Source organism: Mastigoproctus giganteus, chromosome 5 (assembly GCF_048544385.1).
Source record: "Mastigoproctus giganteus isolate SK-2022 chromosome 5, ASM4854438v1, whole genome shotgun sequence".
NCBI lineage: Eukaryota > Metazoa > Arthropoda > Arachnida > Uropygi > Thelyphonidae > Mastigoproctus > Mastigoproctus giganteus.
In genome coordinates this window covers 186,681,473-186,703,681 of record NC_143579.1, presented here as the reverse complement: position 1 = coordinate 186,703,681, position 22,209 = coordinate 186,681,473, and the positions used below count along the sequence as shown (strand labels likewise).

Genomic DNA, 22,209 nt, shown 5'->3' with positions numbered 1-22,209 from the left:
GTATGGTTAATATAAATTATTATTTATTAATTGTTAATAAATAAGTAAATTATTTATCCCATGACTAATAAATTTCTCTGTATGGTTAATATGGTTATTATTTTGTATGGTTAAATTACCCCAGGGGCTCACATCTGGTGAGTATGGGCTTGGCGCACCTAGGGTCCTGAGCTGGATATCATCATTCTTCTCTTTCTTGGCGATTCCTTTCTACTTTTACTTTTGTTCCTCTCTCTCTCTCTCTTTCTCAGGGTAACACAGAATTTTTTTTTTTTTTTGGCTGGTGCAGCAAAAGCCTCAGGCTTTCTTTTATTATTATTATTATTATTATTATTATTGCTCTTATGTTATTTCTCGCTGATTGGAGGATTCCACTCCGTGACGAGTACTGCTACCAGGTACACAGGGTGGTTGTAATGTCTGGTGTTACTGTCGGTCGAGGAAATCTCTGACTATCCTACAGGTGTTCAGGATTGCGACTTTCTGGAGTTCCTTGTAGGTGTTCTCTGGGAGACCTATTGCTTCTAGGCTGCTATGTAGAGTCTTTGGTACCATACCGGTGGTTGACACGATGATTGGGATGGTTGATACTTCTTGCATATGCCACATCTCCTTGATCTCACGCAATATGGCCTGAGCAGCCCTTGCGCCAAAAATAACAATAACAATAACCTTGATCTCATGTCTCAGGTTCGTGTACTTCCTAATTTTTTCCTCATGGGTTTTCTGGAAATTGCTATTGTTCGGCACAGTTATGTCAATCAGGTAGATAGCCTTTTCCATCTTGTCCACAAGGGTTATGTCCGGTCTGTTGTGCAGGATGGTTTTACCATTAGCATTAGTAGAGGCATTTGATGCAAGAAAGCAAGCTTATGCAGCATCAGCCAAAAAAAAAAAATAAAAATAAATAAAAAATAAGCACTTCCACTTCACCCCTCTGTTAGTTTGAAATACTTGTCCAGCTGAGCCTTAAACTTATTTAGGCTATCAACTTCCATGACAAGGGATGGAAGTCTGTTCCACCAACCAACCACCCGCTGGCTAAAGGCAAATTTCCGCATGTCTATCCTATTTGTCTTTCCTCAATTTGAATTTATGCCCTCTCAGGTGATTATTCTGAGCAAGAGCAAGAATCCCATCAGCATTGATCCGTTTTATCCGTTATTATGGCGCGGTCCCAGTACAGCTTGTGGGTTCGGGTCTCTAGTACTCCCTGGGGTTCGTACTTGTAAAATGGTACACTTCCTTTGGTCGGCTGGTATTTCCTCACTAGCTTTTGATGTATTATCCTTGCTACCTGGTTGTGTCTACGAGTGTACTCATTCTGGGTGATCACCTTGCACCCCGCAGTGATGTGTTGGATCATTTCTGAGGCCAGGTGGCATCGTCGACATGTGTCATCCGGGCTCCTTTGCTATGTATTTTCTATAGTTTCTGGTGTTGATTACCTGTGCTTGAATGGCCAGCATGAATCCTTCAGTCTCGGGGAAGAGCATCCCATTTGTGAGCCATGCATTGTAAGCAATGGTTTCGATGTGATCTTGATGGAGGTCATTGTAGTGTCTGCCATGGATTGTCTTCTTTAACCATCTTTCTAACTTCGTTTTTTGTACTGTCTGGGCGGGAGGGGTTTCCTTGCTTAGGTTGAGTGTGGTATACCACTTATCTATCTTCCTTATGGCCTGGTGGAGTGGCGCTGTGTGTTCTTGAAGTAATCCTTCAGGTTAACTATCACTGTTTTCTGTTACTCTATCAGGCCCCTTCCTCCCTCTTTCCGAGCTATTATTAGTCTCTCCACTGCTGACTTCAGTGGTGTTGATGTCTCTCTTCGTCATCATTTTCCTTGTCTTTTGCATGATATCTTCTAGCTCGGTGTTAGTCCAATCTATGACCCCGAAGGTGTATGTTAGTACTGGAGCTGCATAGGTGTTTATGGCTTTAACTGTGTTCCCTCCATTCAATTTTGCTTTCAGCAGGCTTCTGAATCTCTGATGATATTTTTCGGTCAGGCACTTCTTGATCTCCTTGTGCGCTAACTGCTGAGCCTGCATCATCCGTAGGTATTTGTAGGTCTCTCCTTCTGTCATAGCTTCGATCTCTTTACCAGTCAGCAGCTGGTAGTTTCGGCCAACTAATTTTCCCTGATGCATTGTGTGGGTCTTGCATTTGTCTAGACCAAATTCCATCGTAATGTCCTTGCTGAATTCTTCAGTTATCCGGAGCAGTTGATGGAGTTGCTTCTCGGTTGCCACGTTGAGCTTAATGTCATCTATGTACATCAGGTGGGTGAGAGTGTACAGGTTCTTTCTTCCTTTATTGAGGTTATATCCAAACTTGCTGCCATTAAGCATGGTGGATAATGGGTTGAGTGCTAGACAGAACCACAGTGGGCTCAGAGCATCTCCCTGAAAAATTCCTCTTCTAATGGGGATTGACGTGGTTGTGACGTTCTCGACCTTAATGGTGGTACTCCATTTTGCCATTGTTGCTCCTAGGAAGTTTGTCACTATTGGATTGACCTTGTAGATCTTCAAGGTCTCTATTAGCCACCTATGAGGTACGGAGTCAAAGACGTTGCGGTAATCGATGTATAGGTTGCGGTGCTTCTTGAAGGCTTGCTCGGTAACTGTGGCATCTATGGTTAATTGCTCCTTGCATCCTTTGCTCAGCCACTTGCATCCTTTCTGCTGTTCAGCCATTATGTTCTGACCCTCTAAGTGGTCTGATATCTTCTTAGTTATGCAGCTGGTCAGGATCTTGTACATCGTTGGGAGATATGTGATTGGCCTTTATTTTGCCGAGTTTCTTGTATCTTCATCTTTAGGCTTCAGATATGTGACTCCTTCAGTGAGAAACTTTGGGATTGTCTCCGGGTGCCTTATCATTTGAGTGAACTGCTCTGCTTAGGTACTTGTGTGTGCAGGTGAGCTTCTTGTACCAGTAGTTGTGGATGTTATCAATTCTCGGGGTTCGCCAGTTGTTGGTGTTCCTGATCGACTGTTCTACTTCTTCTTCTCGAATCTCTCACTCCCTCATCTCTTGTATATCCTTCATTTTCTTCTGTTCTACTTCTATCCAGGGTGCTCTGCTGTTATGTCTTACTTCACTGCTCCAGATAGTTCCCCAGAACTCTTCGATCGTCTTCTTCTCGGGTGGTCCGTTTCCTGCTTTCTCATGTTCACCCAATTTCCTGTAGAAGGCTCTTTGGTCCTCATCAAAGATTCGGTTGTTTATTTTCCTTTGGGAGCTCTCTTTGTATTGGTGTAGTCTCTTGCTGAGTGCGAGGAAGTTTTGCTTCACTGTATGTCCAAGTATTCTCCTATTCTGAGATTTCTGGTCTCATGTTTGCTGTGGACACTGTCTCTCTTAAGGATGCTCTTCACCTTTCCAATCAATTTCTTACTTCTATTACCCTGTTGGTCCTGGGTCAATGACCTATCTTGGCTCTTAATTCTTCTGTCTTCTGCTGAAGTCTTCTTTCCCAAGCTGGCGGTTCCTTCTGTTTTTGGTTCTTCTGCTGCTGGTCTCTCATTTCTTTTCCATTAATTCTAGTGGCTGCTGTGGCAGCACAGTATATGGCTGTGTGGATAGCCTCCAGCATTGCACCATTGTTGTCAAGGTAATGTGGCATTATTTGCCAATTGAGATGGTCTGTTATTCTCCACAGGATTTTATTTGGCCTCTGCTTAGATATCACGTGGGTTCTTGTGGGGTCCATTCCTTCGAATTCTGTTAGGGCCTTCTTCCGCTTGTCTTCTATTCTGGATAGCATGACATGATCTCTTTCTACTTCAGCTACTCTGGGTTGTATTTCTTCTTGCTGTTCCTCCTCTGGTTCCATATTAACCATATTCTTTGAGCTTTGTAGCAGATCGCTGACATCCTGCTTGATTTTTTCCAAGATGGCAGGAGCTGTTAGGTGCTTCTTGACGATGGTCCTTCTTTGGTTTGCTAATCGCTGTTCAGTGACCTGAATATCTGAGTATCGGTCCAACCACTTGGTATGTAGTCGCGATCTGTACATTGTCGTATCGGTCTCTAGCCTAGTTATTTCATAGTATGCTCGCATGATGTATGTATTCATTTAATGCTCCCTTTCATGTGTTGGAATTTTCTTCCTTCCTGGCTGGTCACTAGCACAGTTGCACAGGAAACACTTCCAGTTGGTGGAGCTGGATGGTCTTCCCCTTCTCTTGTGGTGGCCTTACGGGGGACAGCGCCACTTGCTCCAGAGACTGTCTCCAACTTTTTGAGCCAACCCCTCTGCCTAAGGCCTGAATAGTGACTTTATCCTGTGCACACTCGATGCAGAATGAATCATATTTTTCTGCGACATCATCCATCTATGGAGGTGGACTTGTTTAGCTTTGGCTTATGTGCAGTGGTTTATTTATTTATTTAATTCTAGCAAGAGACACCAGATGGTGCCACTACAGGCCTCAGCCATCACTACGACCTTGGAGAAGGCAAGTCCAATGGGGTAACTTTTGTGATGCTTTTCTCATTTAATATTATTATTATATTGGTCTCCCAGCATAATAGAGCCGCGTTCGCTTCCACCAATGCGGGATTCGAACCTGGGTCCATCAGGCTGGAAGTCAAGTGTCTTAACACTGGGCTATCATGCCCCTTTATTATTATTATTGATGCTCTTATATTATTTCTCCCTGATTGGGGGGTTCCACTCTGTGATGGGTACTGCTATCAAGTACACAGGGTGGTTGTAATGTCTGGTGTTACTGTCAGTCGAAGAAATCTCTGACTATCCTACAGGTGTTCCGGATTGCGACTTTCTGGAGTTCCTTGTAGGCGTTCTCTGGGAGACCTATTGCTGCTAGGCTGCTATGTAGAGTCTTTGGTACCATACCGATGGTTGATACTTCTTGCATACGCCACATCTCCTTGATCTCATGTCTCAGGTTCGTGTACTTCCTAATTTTTTCCTCATGAGTTTTCTGGCCATTGCTAGTGTTCAACACCACTATGTGTTCAGTTTTAGTAGATTTTCCAACGACATTCTGAACACCACTTGGTCCACATGAAGGAGTAACAATTATAACTTCATTAGATCTTTGCAATTCATTATTTTCACTACATAGTAGGTAGCCTTTTCCATCTTGTCCACATGGGTTATGTCCGGTCTGTTGTGCGGGATGGTTTTATCCATTATTATGACGTGATCCCAGTACAGCTTGTGGGTTTACATCTCTAATACTGACTGGGGTCCGTACTTGTAGTATGGTACACTACAAGATTATTATTATTATCCATATGGTGGAAGGAAGCCTGAAGCTTATGCTGCACCAGCCAAAAAATATTCCCGAGTTACCCTGAGAGAGAGAGAGAGAGAGAGAGAGAGAGAGAGAGAGAGAGAGAGAGAGAGAGAGAGAGAGAGAGAGAGAGAGAGGTCAGAAGTAGAAAAGAATCACCAAGAAAGAGAAGAATGATGATATCAAGGTCAGGACCCTGTGTGTGCCAAGCCCATACTCACCAGATGTGAGCCCCTTCTTGCACCATATGGCTAAATATAATAATATAAAGCTTGATATGGCCCTATTAATCAGAATTTATTCCCAAACAAAACACTTTATGTTCAAAGAGAATCTTGGAATGGTGGAAAATTAAATAAAGAAAGAATTAATTATAATTCTGTTATGCTGCAAAGTAGATGTAGATGTACTCACATCTACATCTGCAAAGTAGATGTGAGTACAAAACTGCATCTGTGTGACTGAGAAATTCCCCAGGCTGAGAGGTTTTAAACTAGTTAAATTACTGCTATGTGATTGAGGTTGCTAGAAGTGCTTGGTTTGTAGTCAAAATTTTTCAGTCTTGGTTATATAGAGTTTGAGAGTAGGCTGAAGAATGGATTCAGAAAAGAACATTTTGATGAATATTTTTATGTAGCAACTGGATCAAGGCATATATTTATATCCTGAAGGGAGAATATAAAATGTCCCTGATATGGCAAGCTTTTCATTCTCTCTTGAGATTCTAAATAATGCATACTATAGAAGGAGGGAACAATTTGCAGCAAAAGTAGATGTTCTTCTTAATGTTATTGTTTGGGATGGTATTGCATTATCTAATAATCAACTACTTCACAAAGAGTGACTCTGTTGAGAATATCATTGAAAAAAACATCCCTTCCTAAAGTGAGGCCTCCAGACTGATATACAGTACTCAAGGTGCAGCCTAACCATGGCCTTGTACAAAGGGATAATCACTTCCTTATCTCTGCTAGTAAAGTTTCTGTGTGTCATTGACAAAACCCCATGAGTTGGGCTGGCAACATGTCTACATTGCTCAGAGAATATCATATCTGACTGACAATTACCCTAGGTTCTTTTCATTATCATTTCACTTCTAAAGGATTTCTATCCTTTAGTAGGGGAATGAATATGATAACAACGTTGAGGAATGGGACCTTGCAGGAGCATATAGATTTTTTAAGGCTGAACTAGAAAAACATTTGGAGTGACCGGATGGGTGAATAGGGAAGGGTTTTTTTTTTTTTTTTTTTTTTTTGGCTGATGCTGCTTTCTTGCATCATATGCAAGAAAGCAGCATTTGGCTTTCATATGCAAGAAAGCAGCATTTGGCTGAAGCTTGCTTTCTTGCATCATATGCCTCAACTAATGCTAATAACATAAGTATATGGCAATATTTCTTACAGATTGCATCAGATAAGGCCGACTGGGCTAGCCAGGTGGGTAAAGCGCCTGCCTGGCAACCCAAAGGTCGCTGGTTTGAATCCTGCCTCGGGCTTGGATCAAAATACTGCAAAAACCTTGGGAGGTGCATTATGGCCACAGAAGCCGATGCGCCAATAACTACCAAAGGGAAAAAAAAAAAAAGGCATCAGATAAGATTGACATGCATAGGTGATGATGTAATATTGCATCAGCTGTTACTTTCAGCTATATAAGCATGCTCTGCAAGAGTTGCAGATAATTCACCATCTTGACATGAATGGCGAATTATCTGCAGTTGAAGTTGATGCCACGAAGAAAGAGTGCTATTGTTGCTTTACGTGAGGAAGGAAGTGCTTCCCGTCATATTGCTTATAGCGTGTCTTGTAGTCAGTCCACAGCGAGTAGATTTCTTTCCAAACTCAAGAATACTGGTTCTGCTGATAGGAAAAAAGGAACTGGATACAAACGAGTCTCTATGCTGAAACAGGACAGTGTTTTGAAGCGCTTATGCCTTAAAAACCGTAAAGCTTCTTCGTCTGAGCTGAAAAGAGAATGGGAAGAACATACAGGAGTGGCAGCAAGTGTAGTAACAGTCAGAAGATGTCTCTTCAAAAATGGACTTGTAGCCCGTCATCCTAAGAAGAAGCCCATCCTCCACAAAAAAATTAAAAAAGGCCCGATTAATTTGGCGTAAGGAGCATGTCAAATGGACCCTCAAGCAGTGGAAGTCCAGTTATTTTCTCAGATGAGAAGAAATTCAACCTACATGGCTCTGATGGGAGACAAACGATTCGCCGTAGACAAGGCGAAGAATACCATCCAGACTGTATGGTGTCTGCAGTGAAATTCCCTACCAACCAAATGATATGGGGTTGCATTTCATATCGTGGAGTAGGTCACCTGCAGTTTATAAATGGTTCCACAAATGCCAATGGATACCTGGCTATATTGGAAGGCAAATTGATGTCAACCATTAGAGACCATTTCAACCTGCCAAGTAACTGTATCTTTCAGGGCAACTCTGCTCCTTGTCATCAGGTGAAAAGTGTAAGTAGGCACTTCTGTAGTTACTTTAGCTTCATTTCTGTCTGCATTAGAGGTTCAACAGTAATATGTTTACATTTGTTACAGGTAAAAAAATGGTTGGAAGAACTGTCCATTACAACTCTTAGCTGGCCAAAAAAACAGCCAGGACCTGAATCCTATAAAGAACTTTTGGCATCGTGTGGAATCCGCACTTGCCAGAAAGAAACCAAAGACCCTTCGTGAAGCCATAATTTGTGTTTGGAACCACGAACTATCAGTTGGTTATCTTCAGAAATTGATCTTGTCAATGCCTCGACAGTGTGCTGCTGTCATCAGGGCCACAGGTGGTGCAACTAAATATTAGTTTGCACATGGTGAACTTTTCATTTTGTTTTCCATTTAAAATATAAACTGAAGAAAACTGGGGACTTCTGATGACATTTCAGTTATAATTGTTGTGTTTACCAAAACTGTTGTATAAAGGTTGCAAATGCTTATTTTGGAATATTTTGAGAGCACCTGTCAAATATTACTTAGCTTTGCCTTAACTATTAATAAATATCTTTTGTTTATATTTCTATTTGTGATGCTAGTCATTAATGTAACATATGCCTCCATAGCCGAGTGGTCAGAAGTGGGAGTGCAGTAGCACACGCTCTTTGAGTAGACCGGGGTTCAAGTCCCTGACTGCTGAATACGGCCGATCTGCCAATCCGCACTGGACCAGTGTGGCAGATTATGGTCCATTTCCCTCAGCATGAATTGTTGAGGAGGCTTCCATCCTGCAGTGGGTTGATAATGGCTGCACTTGACATTTTTTACCATCGCAAAAAAAGGGTTAGAAATGTGAAATTCCTAGGTGATGCACTTTATTTGAACACGAGTGTAGATGTACACTTTATATGTTGTTGTTGTTTGTTATTTGGTTTTTAGGAGCATTAGCAACTAAGGCCATATTGCTCCGGGATATGCAGTGGTCATTCCCTGACCTTTCCGCATCCTCCATATTTGGTGGTGACAGGCTCGAACCCACTTTATATGTCAATAGGAAATGAGATGAGTTATAAATATTTTCCCCAATCAAAATGAGAAACAAAGTTGTCTTTGTAGTAATCACTGTACAAAAAATAGACACAGTCTAATCACACCTGATTTCCCTTTTCAAGACCACTGCTTACATTGTTATTGGACACTTGCAGAATTCTTTAAAGACTTTCTCAGGACTATAGTTAGCCGATCTCAGGAGGAGGGAGTAGGATCTCCTCCAAGTTAATCTGGGTTCTTCAGCCTGCACAAAATGTAAATCAGCCCATAAATGTGCATTTTTTATAAACATAACGGACTGACTCATTACTGCCTAAGATGCTGATGCTCCATAAAATGAATAACAATGACATATCTTTGGCAAGTGCCCCCTGAAACCATAGAAGTTGGATTTAGGTTGCTGAACCAATAGATATACTTCTGTGAAGGGTACTGAGCAAAGTCTAAGAACTATGGACTATTCCATTAAAGTGAAAATAAAGTTTTGTCTTTTTTTTTTTTTTGTCTTCTGTTATCAAATGCTGCTAACTATACAATGCTGCTAAGAATAATTACGAATCTTACAACTGGAGATGTTCTTCACTTCCCAACTATCACTTATGAAAATTTAGGTTACGAAATTTTAGGTAAGGAATATTTTTATTTTAAGCATAGCTAATATCATTTTGAGTGTGATATTTTTTAGATTTACAGTGTTTATAGTACAGGTAACCCCCATGTAAAACGGTACTTCTACAACATGGTTTCACTCTACCACAATTGATAAATTGCGGCAATCCTTGCACAACACAGTACTTATATAACACTGTTACACTCTAACACGATTACATGCAGCAAACCTCACATAATACAGTATTTTTTGAGCTTTTGTGCAATGAAAACCCTGCTATTATGTTGGATGTAATTTTTCAACATTTCCATTATTTTTTGTGAATCCCCTCTGTTGACTCGATAGTCATGCAAAAAAAAAAAAAAAAAAAATTGGGAAATCTCCATGTTAGGTTCTTAGCTATTGAACTTGTGCTTGTTTAAGACCATAAAAAATTGAAACTTTGAAGTGTGCAGTTTGTGATTTTTAAGCTTTTTACAAGGTTAGTTTGGTTTTTATTTGATCATTTATAAATTTTTCCGGGTATGATCCAAAATTTGGATCATCTTAAAAAAGGGGGGAAAGGTATCAACGTTCAAAAAAGTTTAAATTTAAATGAAGCAACAATCCAGACCATAAAGAAAAATGAACAGAAAATTAAAACTGCTGTTGCTGCAGGATCTTTCATTTTGGCAAATATGACAGCTTGTCCCCGAGCACCAATAATTTATAAAATGAAAAAAACAGTCAGTATTTGGATTGACGATAGCAGTAAAAAAAGGATCCCATTAGACGGCAATGTAATTAAACAAAAGGCACTACAAATTTATAACCATTTAAAAGAAAATGGAGAATCGTCTGTTAATCCGGAGGTTGTTGCCAGTACAGGTTGGCTTGAGCGAATTAAAAACCGCTATTGTTGTTATTGGGTTTTAGGAACATCGGCGACTAAGGCCATTTTGCTTCATGTATATTGTCTGTAAATTGCATGTGTTCTGAGATTGATTTCCTGTTTGCTGGACAAAAAACCTGAGTTTCCAGGAGAAAAAACCATGCTACCCTTGCCTGTGACCAACTAAATCAGCTACATTGTGAAAAAGACCCATAAAAATTCCTCATATCATCGATGGGACTCGAACTCAGGCCTTTTCCAACCAGTGTGGGGAGGACTGCAATCCTACCAACTGTGCTACCCAGAAGGTCATTAGAAACTGTTTCTCATTACATAACATAAGAATTCAAGGGGAAAGTGCATTGGCTGATAATGAAGCTGCCAAGACATATGCAGAGGAATTTCAAAAAATTATTGAAGGGCATGGATACACACCACATCTAGTTTTCAATGCCGATGGGACAAGACTTTGGTGGGCAAAAAATGCCCAATAGAATGTTTATTTCAAAAAAAGAGAAAACTGCACCAGGTTTTAAGGCATCAAAATATCGTGTAATGTTACTTATGTGCAGTAACACATTGGGAGATTACATGATAACACCTATGCTAGTTTATAGATCCTCTAATCCTCATGCAATGAAAGGTGTAAATAAAAACAGAAAATCGTTACAATGGATTTTGGAAAAAAATTATTCTGAATTTATTGAAGTGATGGAGGCATGGAAGCATTTTTCAGTTGTGGACTGTATTGGAATCATAGCTTTATTGTTCAAAGAAGTAAAACCATCAACATCAAATGCATGTTGGAAAAATGTATGACTAGAGTTAGTTCATTCAGGAAATATGGTCAAACCTGCAGTAAATGGAATCAGTATGATAGTAGAACTTGCTAAGTCAGTAGGAAGAGAAGGTTTTGATTATGTGACTACTGAAGACGTTCAAGAATTACTAGTAGAAAAAGAGGCTGGCAAAACTGATTTGGTGGAAATGGCATCGGAGGTAAATCAATCCAAATGATAGTGAAGATAAATTCTGAAGTTCCAAATTTTACACTAAAAAGCATACGGGAAGGCATAAACTTAGCCGAGCAATTAGACTTATTTTTTGAATGCAAATCATTCCACTGAAAGGAACACAAATTTCAAAAGGGAACTTCAGACGTGCTTAGCTACATACTGTGAAATTTCCAAAAATTTATCAAGAAAAAGCAAACAAATCCAGATTACTGATTTTTTAAAGAGAACAGAAGATACATGAAATCTAGATGCTGCAGAAGAAAGTTCAGAAGGTGAAGATAATTTGCAACAGAGAAAGCGTTCTTGTTTAATTGTGCTTAGCAGCGATGAAGAGGAAGAAAATTAAATGAATGTACATTATCTGACACATATGTGCCACAGTTTGTAAGATGTTTGTTCAGTTATTACTATTTTTAATAAAAATTAAGTTTCTGATAGTTATAAAAAAAAATGGTGTATTTTTGTTAGCTTTTGAAACATATCCCACGCTTTTGTACAGGTTCTTAGTCCCCTATACCATGGTTTCTCAATACACGAGATTTTATAGGGACCTAACTACTGTGTTATACGAGTGTTACCTGTATTATTGATAAAAATAAAAACCCAAAAACCCACTCTAAGTTCCACTCTATCAGACCCTCCCCACTTCCTCATGTGACCTCTAAAATAACAAAACATGGATGACAACTGATGAGTTAAAATAAGAACTTGGAAAATTTCGTGTATGTTCATGATATATCCATAAGTAAAACAATTTTATAATTTATTATACTTATATATGTTTGTTAATAATACAAAATACATAAGTATTTAAAATAATCATAAAGCAATTATAATATTAATAATGAATATTTAAAAACATCATAAAAATAATGTTTAATAACTTTTATCTGAGTTTACTGTTATTCTTGAATTAATAATGTGCTTTGGTTTCAGAATCCCAGAGTGAAAGATGCAATATGTAATCTTAAAAAAAGCCATTGTAAAAAAGGAGTTATACTTTATAAAGGGAATGGTAGGCTGGAAATTCTTTTTTCTTTGCTTGCATTATGTATTTTTTTTTTCTTTTCATTTTATTATTATAGAAGTTGGCAACAAAATAATCATACACATTCAGTTAATTATTATTATAAATCTTATGTTCTGTAAACCTGATCTCATAAGAAATCTCGGCTAAGGTGAAGAAAGCCAACATGAGAACCACTGGAAACGCCGGCTAACTTATCCAGAAAATTAGTTTCCTGATACTGCTCGCTCAGTAAACAAGACGATAGGTGTTATCGGTGTGGAGCAGAAGTCGAGAACGACATATTGATTTACAGGTAGGCATGGCAAACAATGAAATGATTGGTGGTGGGCGTGACAGAAAACAAGCTACTGTGTAGTCATTGGTTGGCATTATGATGTGTATTTATGAGTAAAGAACAGTGCATAATTAGTTTTGTAATGAATGGTAAACAGGTAATAGTAGTGATGAATCTTTTAAAGATGGAAGAAATTTGTAAGGAAAATAAAACATTGCGAATCTTCTCCCCCTACTCTTTATTTAAACTACCTAAATTTTTTGGGAAATAGTTGAGATGAGAATGCAGATGTTTTCTGAGCAGTGCAGACAGGCTGCCAGAGCAGCTCTTGGGGTCTTGTCAGTGATTTACAGGAATTTTGCTAGCAGAGATAAGGAGGTGATTACCCATTTGTATAAGGCAATGGTCAGGTTTTTGGCATATTTAAAAATTTCTCCTCTAATTTTTTCATATGTAAACAATGCAAATTTAGTGCAAACATATTAGAAATAATGTCCTTCTTTATTCAGGGCTTGAATAAACTGTTTGATTAAACCTAACTTCATGAGGGGCATTTGAAAAGTTTGTGGCCTGAGTACTTAGACCGGGGTTCGAGCCCGTCACCACCAAATATGGAGGATGCGGAAAGGTCAGGGAATGACCACCGCATATCCCGGAGCAATATGGCCTTAGTTGCTAATGCTCCTAAAAACCAAATAACAAACAAATAACAAACATGGCCTGAGTATGAAGGGTTAATTTGAGGAGTTGGGTAAAATATCAATATCATTTTAGGAAGGATGTAGAGCTGCTGGAACAAGTACAGAGAAGGGCAGCGAGATTGGTGAGGGGGAACAAAGGGTTGCCCTTACCAAGAAAGGCCTAAGTTCTGTAAATTGCAGCATCTGGAGACTAGGCACCTGTGAGGTGATCTGATTGAGATGTATAAGGCCTTGAATGGTTTGAGCAAGCTCGTGCTGATGAGATTCTTCCTCTTGCTCAGATTATGAACCTGAGGGGGCATAAATTCAAATTGAGGAAAGACAATTGTAGAATAGATGTGTGGAAATTTGCCTTTAGCCAGTGGGTCAAGTTGTTGATTGCTGGAACAAACTTCCAGTTGTAATCATTGTGGAAGTTGAGAGCTTAAATAAATTCATGGAAGAACTGGACAGACTTTTGGAGTGAATGGCTGGGTGAAATGGGAAGGTTTTTTTTTTTTTTTTTTTGGCTGATGTTGTGTAAGCTTGCTTTCTTGCATCATATGCCTCTATAATGCTAATGCAAGAAGTGCATTGCAGCCTAGTCTTTTTTGAACATCACTAGCATGCTGTTCACACTCGTCTCATAATCTAAGGTTTATTGGTTCCTAAAAAATTATATATAGTGTGTTTTTAAAGCCATTCCAAGTGTCTCTTTCAATTTGGTTTGTGGAATCTTCAAATTCAGAGTCTTGCAGCAGCTTGCAGATTTGAGGTCCAACAAAAAAATTTCTCCTCTGATTTTTTTATATGTAAACAATGGAAATTTAGTGCAAACATATTAGAAACAATGTCCTTCTTTATTCAGGGCTTGGATGAACTGTTTGATTAAACCTAACTTCATGAGGGGCATTTGAAAAGTTTGTGGCCTGAGTATGAAGGGTTAATTTGAGGAGTTGGGTAAAATATCAATTTTCAACATAACCTTCTTTGGTGTTGATACACTTTTTTGCTACTAGTGCTGAAATACGTTGATTCTAACTGCGAAGAAAGTTCTCTTGGGCTTCCAGGAATGCATATACTGACGAATTAGGTGAAAGTCTTGTGTTAGATCTTGTGAATATGGGGGGGGGTCCAGTATTTCAAAGTTGCACTCATGCAGTGCAGCCATGGCAGTGACAGACTTGTGAGCAGGCATGTTGTCTCAGTAGAACAAGACTCCTTTGCTGAGTTTCCCTTGATAGTTGTTTTTGATGTGTTCACGCAAATGCCTCAGAAGATCTGCATAACATGCCCCTCTGACTGTCTAGCATTTCTGAAGGTAAGCCAACTATCAACACTCCATCATTATCCAAAAAACCAATGCCATTATCTTGCCAGCAGAAGAAATCAATTTAGCTTTCTTTAGAGGAAAAGAAGAGCTGTGTTTCCACTGTTTGGACTGCTCCTTTGTCTCTGACTGAAAGTGATGGACCCACGTCTCATTTGTGGCCAAAAACCATGCAAGGGGATTTACTGGATCTACTTGAAAATTATGCAAATGTTCACTTGACTTGACAACTCTTGTGTGCTTTTGATCTGTCATCAACAACTTTGGAACCCATCATGCTGACACCTTTTTCATAGCGAGAACCTCTGTTATTATGTGGCACACACATTCAGGTGAGATGCCCAAGGTGCTGGCAATGTACCAAACTGTCAACAACATCTGGAATGATGGACATTGCAGTTCTTCCCCAGCATTGGTTATCTTTTTTCAGCCTCCCCCCTCTCCTCGTTTAAATTCTGTTGCCCACTTCTTAACCATGGATGTAGAAGAGGCATCCTTCCTCAGTGTTACAACCATATCCTCATGAATTGCCTTTGACATTAGTCCCTTTTCCCAAATATTGGACGCATTATAGTCTTAGTTGCTAATGCGCCGATAAAATCTAACATCCAAATATTGGATGACTGTACAGTGACTGATTTTTGTCTATCTTTAATCATTCACACAACTTCATTGACTTCTGGATCTGTAATTAAAAAAGACCTTATTGAAGTTTCAATAACTGCATAAAACTTGGTGGGTTATTATTTGAAGTGTTATACATTAAAAAATGAAATTTTGAACACTATTCTATACCCTTTCATAATTAGGCCATAAACTTTTCAAATGCTCCTCATATATGCAGAGGTGGTAACAGGTTTTTTTTTTTTATCTACTAATGGCTTGGTTTTAATGTTCTTTGAACCTGGAATCAGTGACTGTTTTGTTGTCCATAATTTCTTTTTCTGTTGTTCGCTCCTTGCTTGGCTACCGCACTCATACAGAAAGTAATGCATTTTTGTGTAATCAAGTTGTTGGCCAAATACTTTATAATCTTCACACCCTAGTTTACCATGATTCTCGTACTGAATTTTTTCCACAAGCTTAACATTTTCATAGTTTTCTTTTGAGTGTGCTGAATGGGCTACAGGAATGGATGCATACTTTAATGAGTCAATAAATAGCATTCACTCTGTAGATTGGTAGAAAATTCCAAAGTTCATTACTGCAGGAATGCTGTTGCAATATATCATAAAGTCTTTTTCAGAAGTGGGAAACTAATTCTTTTTCATGAGGTCTATACCATGAAAAGACTATTCCTGGGCTAGCAGATTCTTGGATTTCAGTCTTGACCCTAAAAGCTCTGCAGACTCTTTGGTCAGATTTAAATCTCTCACAAGATCATGGAGTTCACTTTGGGTAAACAGCTGTGGCTCAGAGTTGAGAATTTCTTTGTCATCATAGTTTATATCATTCTCTAGATCAGTGGTTTTCAACTGAGGGGCCACAACAACATTCCAGGGTGCCTTGTAATTGGGTTTAAGTTACTTAAACATATATATATTATTTAAAATTTATATATTTATTCCATTACAAATGGTACATCCTTATTATTGTGTTCCATAAAGCACAGTGATAGTATTTACATATGTCAACTGATCATTCTGTTTACAATTCCAAAATAAATAATATACAAAAAATTATAAAAATAAAAGTTATGTTACATACAATATTACATTACAGTTAATTTTTGTATTTATATATCATATAACTATCATAACATATTTTTATAATATTAGATATATATATATATGCAGAGAGAGAATCAGATCTAAGAGGCAGAAAATAAAATAAATTACTTAAGGGTGCCATTATTAAAAAAAAAGGTCGAAAACCACTGCGCTAGATCATAGATGTAAGATTTGGACCCTGATGGCATTTGTGATGAAACAACTGGTGTAGAAGTGGTACTGATATTCAGGTCCACAGGGTACTGGTCTTACAACCGAAGTGACGTTGCATTATGCACTTCAAAACGGGCCGCCTCCATAGCCAGGTGGGAAGGAGCAGCAGTGCATAGCACACGCTTCTTGATTAGACCGGGGGTTCGAGCCCGTCACCACCAAATACAGAGGATGCGGAAAGGTCAGGAAATGACCACCGCATATCCTGGAGCAATATGGCCTTAGTTGCTAATGTTCCTAAAAAATCAAATAACTAACTAACTTCAACAACGTCTCTTACAACTGAAGTTACGTTGTTGAAGTGCACAATGCTTTGCTTGTTCTTTGTGTACATTCACAAAAAAAAAGTAGCAGTCGCTAATATGATCCTGAAGTTCTCTCATTCGCACCACAGGAATGTTATGGCTTTCTTTATACTTCACTTCCACAATCACAAGCTCTCCACATAAGACACACTGTATTTGGGGGGGAGAGCAACTGTTATCTTAGTCACCTAATTTAATTCCAAAATATGCAGCATACACATTTCTTAAAAATGATGTTGCATCTTGCCTTTGTTTCCCCACTACATAGTTACTGCAAATGTAACAATATGTATTTGAATTGTTTAGGCAGTCATGAATTGGTATTGTCAAAGATACAGAATATGAAAATCACATTAGAAACAGATACTAGTGAGAATGACTGCACCAGTAAACAACTGAGTGTATTGATATTAGAAGTGGCAAATGATGCAAGAAATTAAGCTTATACAACATCAGCCAAAAAAAACGACACTTCCCATTTCATCTATCTGTTCCCTCCAATAGTTTGTCTAGTTCTTCCTTGAATTATTTAAGCTATCAACTTCCATAAAAGATGGAAGTTTGTTACAGCACTCAACCACTCGCTGGCTAGAGGCAAACTTCTGCACATCTATTCTGCAACCGTATTTCCTTCATTTGAATTTATACCTCCTCATGTGTGTAGTCTGAACAAGAGGAAGAATTCCATCAGCATTGAGCTTTCCCAATCTGTTCAAAACCTTAAACGCCTCAATCAGATTGCTCGAAGGTGCCTAGTCTCAAGACTATGAAGTTTGCAGAACTGAAGCCTTCTTGGTAAGTCTCGTTTCCCTTCTCTGTACCCATTCCAATAGCTTTACATCCTTCCTAAAATGAAACCTCCAGACCTGTATGCATTACTCAAGATATAGCGTGACCATTGCTTTTTACAATGGGATAATCATCTTGTTATCCCCACTAGCAAAATTACTGTATATCATTGATAAACTCCCATGAGCTGTCCTGGCAGCCTGCCTGCTCTGTTCAGAAAACTTCATATCTGGAGGCACAATTACCCCCAGGTCCTTTTCATTTTCCTGTACTTAGTATCACACAGTTGACACATTACTTTGGGATTACTGCTACCCATATGCAGTACCTTGCATTTGTCAATGTTAAACTTCTGTTGCCATTTCTCAGCCCTGTGAATGGAGAAGAAACACCATGTGGGTTTATAAAGCAATCTGACTTGTAAGTCTTGACATGTCTAAACACATCTAGGCTCATCTATACCTCTTAGTCACAAAGGTAGCAGTATGTATATTGTTAGTTAGTTATTTGGTTTTTAGGAGCATTAGCAACTAAGGCCATATTGCTCCGGGATATGCAGTGGTCATTCCCTGACCTTTCCACATCCTCCGTATTTGGTGGTGACGGGCTCAAACCCCGGTCTAATCAAGAAGCGTGTGCTACGCACTGCTGCTCCTTCCCACCTGGCTACGGAGGCGCCTATGTATATTGTGTATACATGAATATGTATATGAGAAAACTTCTTTTTTTATGTAAAAAAAAAGCTGTACTTGATAGGTAAAAGTGGTTTGGATTTTTAGGGTTATCACTAAAAATACACCCAGAAACTCCATGAATTTTGAAAATATCAAAATATATATGCAGACCAGTGTTATACTTTCAGAAGTTTATTGGTGAGGTTTGGTTAATGACAACCAATCAAATCAGTTGTTTACTGTTTGATCTTAATAGTGAGAAATGGAGTATATAATACTGGATACAAAGGATGGCTATGATTTGCCTTTTGTTTTAATGGAAAACAATTTTTTGTACAGTTTGCTTTTGCGAAGACAATCAGCAAATGTCAGCAGCAAAAATTCATTTGCATTGGTCTTCACATAGATCAGAATAAGCTGTTTCAGTATGGTTAGCTGCATGCGACTCTGTGTGAGCATACAACTGTGGCTAGCATTAAAATGCAAGAGTTAAGAGATGTAAAAGAGCTTAGACCAATGTGACTCACAATATTGTACAGTATATAAAAAGACATTTTCAGCAGCATATCCATAGGATAAGAAATATTTAATAGATTTTTTTACATTTTCAATTTAACTTTTAATTATTATGTGAGTTATGTTTAATAAATACAGGATTTGCCCTAAATCATTAAAATCAGTGGTTCAGTGGGTGAGTGTTTCCTTCTGTTTTAGTTGTGCCTTTGCCATTTGCAGGATACTATTAATTTTTCATTAGGTAGTTTGACTTTTTATGCTTGTGTGCAGGTAACGGCTAGCATCTGTTCAGCATTATTTGTTGCAGTCTGCAGTAGTTATCATATTTAACAAGAGTGGCGCTAACTCAAAAAATCGCATCTCTCTTTCTCTAGAGAGAGAGGGGCGGGAAACATGATTTTGTATTTTAGTGTAATTTAATTTTCTTTATTAATGTGTTAAATAATTATCTGATTAAAGTTACACTCTGTGGAAGTTTAACTTCTTTAATGTGTTTTAAACCATCTTTTTAATCCCATCTCCAGTGTTTTTTGTTCATTCAATTCACTGCTTTTACAGCATTTTTTATTAATGCACTAAAATGACAAAAAGAAATATTATTTTCACCAACTTGTTATAATGTTGCTAGAGTTAATTCACTAGCAATGGAAAATTGGTATAATAATTGCATATGTCAGAAAAGTAGTTTTCCAATTCCAGAAGTCTGGATTAAAAAATTACCAATTTTTAAACTTTCAAAGTTGGCAGGTATGCAATTTTCTTCAATGGGAATGCCTATAATTGAAAATTTTCAATGAAAGTTAGTGTCAAAACCAAAGTGTGGATTTAGAAAAAAAGTCCTTATTTTTATTGGAGAAAACTGTGCTATGCAAAGGTCTTGATTTTTCACATATGAAAGTTGGCTGACATGGTATTGGATAATTAAAATTTTATTCTTATTATTATATTCTTTCTCCCTGATTGGGGGTTCAACCTCACAACGGGTATTGCTACCAAGTACACGGGGTAGTTGATGTTATGTCTGGTGTTACTGTTGGTCGAGGAACTCTCTGACTATCCTACAGGTGTTCAGGATTGCGACTTTCTGGAGTTCCTTGTAAGTGTTCGCTTGGAGACCTATTGCTGCTAGGCTGTTATGTAGGGTCTTTGGCACCATACCAGTGGTTGACACAATGATCGGGATGTTCGTTGTTTATGCCGCATCTCTTTGATCTCCCGTCTTAGGTTCGTGTACTTCCTAATTTTTTCCCCCCATGGGTTCTCTGCAGGTTGTCAGTGTTGGGTTCTTCTATGTCAATCAGATAGGTAGCTTTTATCTTTTTATCCACAAGGGTTATGTCTGGTCTGTTGTGCAGGATTGTCTTATCTGTTATTATGGCGTGGTCCCAGTACAGCTTGTGGGTTGGGGTTTCTAGTACTGCCTGGGGTTCGTACTTGTAGTACGGTACACTTTCTTTGATCAGCTGGTATTTCCTTGCTATCTTCTGATGTATTATCCTGGCTACCTGGTTGTGTCTGAGTATACTCAGTCTGGACGATCGCCTTGAATCCCACGGTGATGTGTTGGATCATTTCTGAGGCCAGGTGGCATCGTCGACATGTGTCATTGGACACTCCGGGCTCCTTGGCGATGTATTTTATTTATTATTACCGTTGATTCCGGTTATTTGGGACACATCGGGACTAGTGCATTTTGGACCAATTAAGCGGTTGCCCCAATTATCCGAAGTTTCACATAAATAGCTAAAAATACAATGGACCCCCGCTTTACAATTGATTCACAGTATAATAAAATCACGTTACAGTGGACTCACCATAGTAAAGTACCATTCACTACATGATACGTAGTAAGCGCCAGTAATTGTGATCACGTTTGTGAATTGAATTTTAATTCTATTAAACAGCGATTCTAATTAGCGAAAATAGGAGGAATATCATCCACAGGCTATAAAAGTAAAGATATATTAAGCACAAATTTACTCTTTATTACCTTACCAATTAAAAAATTAAATGATATGTGAAAATCGAAGAATATACGCGATAATCCGAATAATTAATATGTTCTGTAATATGTACATACTAACTAGTTGACATTTCTATTCACTGACATTTGTGGGTAGGGGTTAAAATTTAAAACAGTAAAAAGATAAGCAATCAATAACAAAGAACACTGCACACACAAATTGCAAGTAACACGATACACACAACGGAGTAACAAGTTACGAATCTTTAAAAATAGGAATGAAGAGAAGATTCTGAAAATTAATTTTTTTATATGATTGTAGATGCCATGGAAGTATAAACACATTTCGCTGTAATAACCCACAGAATTCCAGCTGTCAGTATTATCACAAATTTAGTAAGATCGAATTTACTATCCATTTATGATAGATTGCACCTTACAGAAAAGCCCAATAAACAGGTGATTGCTAATTTTAATGGTTGCGACCTCCAGAAATCTGACCGAACCACGAGGGATGATCAGAAACAATTGTATGGTAATCTCCAGTGCTGTGGTCTCCTGCCCCGATTAAACGGCATGTTGTCCCAATTAAGCGAAGTAAACCCTGGTTATTTTCTCGATTGGGTTCTGTTTTTTAAGATTTGCCCCAAATAAACGGCTGCCCCGGTTAACTGGTGGCCCAAATAACTGGAATCCACTGCATTATTATTAGTGGCATATTATGCAAGGAAGTAAGCTTATGAAGCAATTTAATATTCAATTAAAGTTATAAAGCTTATAATATTCAGTTATATTATAAAATGATAAAGATATATGCATATTTTTCATTAAATTTAGTGCACTGTTTTATACATTTTAAAATTTCTTTAGGAGTGTTGACAGGAAATTGTGTTCCATCTGATTTTTTGGGCGATCCTCGTTATGTGTGTGAAATATTTGGATGGTGTCCGGTACTGAAAGATTTTGGACCACTGTATGTTTCTTGTCTTATTAAATTACTATATTATAAATACTAATTTTGATTATCAGAATATATTCATAAAGAGAAGGTGAAGAAAAGTACAGACAGAAATATGGAAACAGTAAAATATATTGAGCATGTGACGGCCTTGTCCCCACTTATGAGGTGCCTTTGTGCAGTCTTATTGGTGCATCCCCCCCCACCAAAAAAATATATATATAATACTAGATGTTTATTTTATTAATATATTTTGTAATGATCAATGAACATGTAACAAAATATATTTTGGAATTAAAAAAAAACTAGAACTATATTCTAACAATTTACAACAAAAAAAAGGCTTTTGTCAGAATGTTTATCCTACCATTAAATTAATACATAAATTATAATAGGATAATAACATTTCCAAAAAACAATGCAATAAATTTTGCTTTAGCATAAATATAAGAAAAAAAAGCAACATTTCATTATATCTCATAACA

At 38.1% G+C, this 22,209-nt stretch overlaps 1 protein-coding gene across 5 annotated transcripts in view; it reads left to right on the top strand.

Annotated features, from left to right (window-relative positions):
* Window positions 1-22,209, top strand: part of LOC150085931 (P2X purinoceptor 4-like) — a 151,036-nt gene that overhangs the window by 33,122 nt on the left and 95,705 nt on the right. For all 5 annotated transcript variants that reach the window (XR_016546946.1, XM_090373595.1, XM_090373596.1 and 2 more), the window contains exons 4-5: window positions 12,199-12,277; window positions 21,637-21,739. Coding sequence is in view for 4 of the 5 variants with exons in the window: in XM_090373595.1 (XP_090229721.1) it covers window positions 12,199-12,277; window positions 21,637-21,739 (182 nt within the window). In the remaining variant the exon portion in view is untranslated. The remainder of the gene's footprint in view (window positions 1-12,198; window positions 12,278-21,636; window positions 21,740-22,209) is intronic.